Genomic DNA, 2582 nt, shown 5'->3' with positions numbered 1-2582 from the left:
TGCTGAACCAGCTCTGAGGCCTCATGAGCCTCCTGCCCGTCCATTGGAGTCTGGGTCTGCTGCTCCTGCTGCAGCTGCCGCTTCTGCAGCCCCAACTCCAGGGAAATATGTCCCTAAGTTCCGTCGAGAAAGAGTTGAAAGCTCAGGAGCTGCTCCTCCTCCGGAAGCAGATCGTTGGGGTAACAGTAGCAGTAGGGCAGATGGTGACAGATGGGGTGAGCGCAAATCCTCATTTGGATGTGTTTCTTTTCTCTCTTGGAAATAATTAAGTTTTTGCAGATCATCATGTTGTAACTTGCAACTTCCTTTTTAATTTCTCATTAGCATCTATCTATAACTTTAAAAAGCGTTCCATGAGGTCCTATAATGTAAAACATACACAGTATTCTCACAACTTAACAATAGATATTGTATTTTGTTTTAACATCAAATAAGTAAATGACTAGACAGAGATGCCCATGCGAATGTCAAGATGAGGGAAAGAAATTAAAAACACTCAACAAGGTTATCATTTCAGATACAAAGTTGACACTAGAAAAACTACTTTTTGTCAAAGATGAAAGAATGTAGCAACAACAAATACTTGAAATACATAACAAATTACCCCAGTAATGAAAAAACACTAGCAAATATCTGATAATAATACAAATAAGGAGGAAAAGTAAGGAAGGAGTTCATATTACATCAATGCAGGAACAATTAGTTTCCAATTTGACATCAAAATTTTCAACAATAAATAATTATCACTGATTGGTACAAAAAATCACAGTATAGTTGGCTAAGTTGAATTATAAGGTCCTTATAATATTATTACACCCTCAACACTATGAGATTAATCAATCTAAATTTCTTCAATTGTCAACCACACCACCCGACAGTCTTATTAACCGTGAAACCTGTTTGAGGCTGCTCAGATTGTGATTGCGGAGGAGGTCTTGGTTCTCTTGGTTTAGCAGGATCAACAAATATAACCCATCCATCCAAAAATTTAGCATTCATTCCTTCTCTTGCCTTTTCAGCTTCTTCTACGGTTGCGTAAGATACAAACGCGAAACCCTTTGATCTTCCAGAAGCTCTGTCAATTATCACCTTAGCTGTATAATAAAAATGATTGAAGGTCAAACACAACCTACATCGAGGAAAATAAGGATACTATTATAACTGTTTACTGTCAGACCTAATAAAATAATACCTTCAGTTAGCTGCCCAAAAGGAGAAAATGCTTCAGTAAGCTTTTCATCTGTTGTCAGTCTCGAAAGACCTGTTCAAAATTACAAATCCACATTGTTCAGATTTTAAAATGTTCCATACAAAATTGAAGTATTTTGAATTACGGAAGATAAATATAAATTAGTATGGTTTGATTCTAAAAAATGAATCATATACATGCATTATACACGGAGCAATTCCATGTAGCAGATGGTGCAAATTAAGTAGCATATAACATTGTTGAAGGTTATGCCAAATAGACAAGAAAAGTGGTTCATTCAAAGTTCACATAAGTGAAAACTAGCGAGATATAAAGTCACCTATAACAAATTATCGGTCGCATAAAACCTGCTGGATAGCTGCTATGACTTAGTTCTTGATTAAATTAGTATTGCTAGAAACAAATTGCATGTTAAACTTTAAGGTATAACAAACTAGACCTATAGGTTATGTTTGAACTGAAGAGCTACGCGAATTATCCCTTCTTCCCTTTATATACAGTTTTTTCTATTGTGATCAATTTCTAGTTTTACAATAACTTACAGCCTAATCAACAAAAATGTTTTCCACAATTTATTTCCAATTAAAAATTGAAGGTTCATTAGAGGGAACGCATGAATGCAAGAAAAATAGATAAGATATTTTAGCTCAGACAAAATAACAAATACTTGATATAACAAAATAAGTGATACATTTATTTATTGAAGATTGAACACAAAATATTCTACAAGAGCAAATAGTAGTAACTATTAGGGTAGGTTACTCACCGCTAACGAAAAGTTTGGGGGAAGTGAGAGTTGAATTGAGACGAATTGAAGTGAAGTGGGAGTTAAGAAGTGGTGTGTGGCGAATCAAACGCTGAAATCCAGACAGAAATGCCATCTTAGAATCAGAATCACTCCACAACAAACAAATCTGTTTTGATGTTTCACAAGAACGAGGTTATTGTTGTTGATTAAAACCCTTCAAAAATCAAAGAAATGTGAAAAAATCCAACTGTAGTAATTTCCCGAAGGTTCTACACGACATAATGACAGTATTGTAGTTTTGGTTATTACGGTGAGATGAGTTGAGTGTGTCTGTAATGCAAGGATGGCAAAGGGCAAAGCGGTAGTAGATGCTGTTCAGTTTTGTTGTTTTAGGGTTTTAATTGTTAAAAATGATGGGCCTCGTCTAAAGAATGTGGATTGGGCTTCGATAAAAACTCCATCTGCTTTATATTAAGCTTCATAATGTAAAGCTGAAAAAACGTCATTCTCAGAATGAGAATCACTCCACAACTAATAAATCTATTTTAATGTTTCACAAATATCAAATTATTGCTGTTAAAATCCTTCAAACTTCAAAGGAAATGCAAAACTTCAAATAAATTG

General features: G+C 34.7%; 1 protein-coding gene and 1 pseudogene across 1 annotated transcript; one reads left to right on the top strand and one right to left on the bottom strand.

The window, feature by feature from the left end:
* LOC101503820 (eukaryotic translation initiation factor 3 subunit A-like) overlaps nucleotides 1-439 on the top strand; it is a 5105-nt pseudogene extending 4666 nt beyond the window's left edge.
* A 173-nt stretch (nucleotides 440-612) lies between these two features.
* Nucleotides 613-2375, bottom strand: LOC101497496 (organelle RRM domain-containing protein 2, mitochondrial). The gene is made up of 3 exons (XM_004493836.4): nucleotides 1977-2375; nucleotides 1193-1261; nucleotides 613-1094 (listed from the first exon to the last, which is right to left on the bottom strand). The coding sequence occupies exons 1-3, from the start codon at nucleotides 2089-2091 to the stop codon at nucleotides 859-861; spliced, it is 420 nt and encodes a 139-aa protein (XP_004493893.1). The 5' UTR covers nucleotides 2092-2375; the 3' UTR covers nucleotides 613-858.
* Nucleotides 2376-2582: the final 207 nt, after the last annotated feature.

The sequence above is a fragment of the Cicer arietinum genome, chromosome 3, assembly GCF_000331145.2.
Source record: "Cicer arietinum cultivar CDC Frontier isolate Library 1 chromosome 3, Cicar.CDCFrontier_v2.0, whole genome shotgun sequence".
NCBI lineage: Eukaryota > Viridiplantae > Streptophyta > Magnoliopsida > Fabales > Fabaceae > Cicer > Cicer arietinum.
This window is presented reverse-complemented; position numbering and strand designations above follow the sequence as displayed.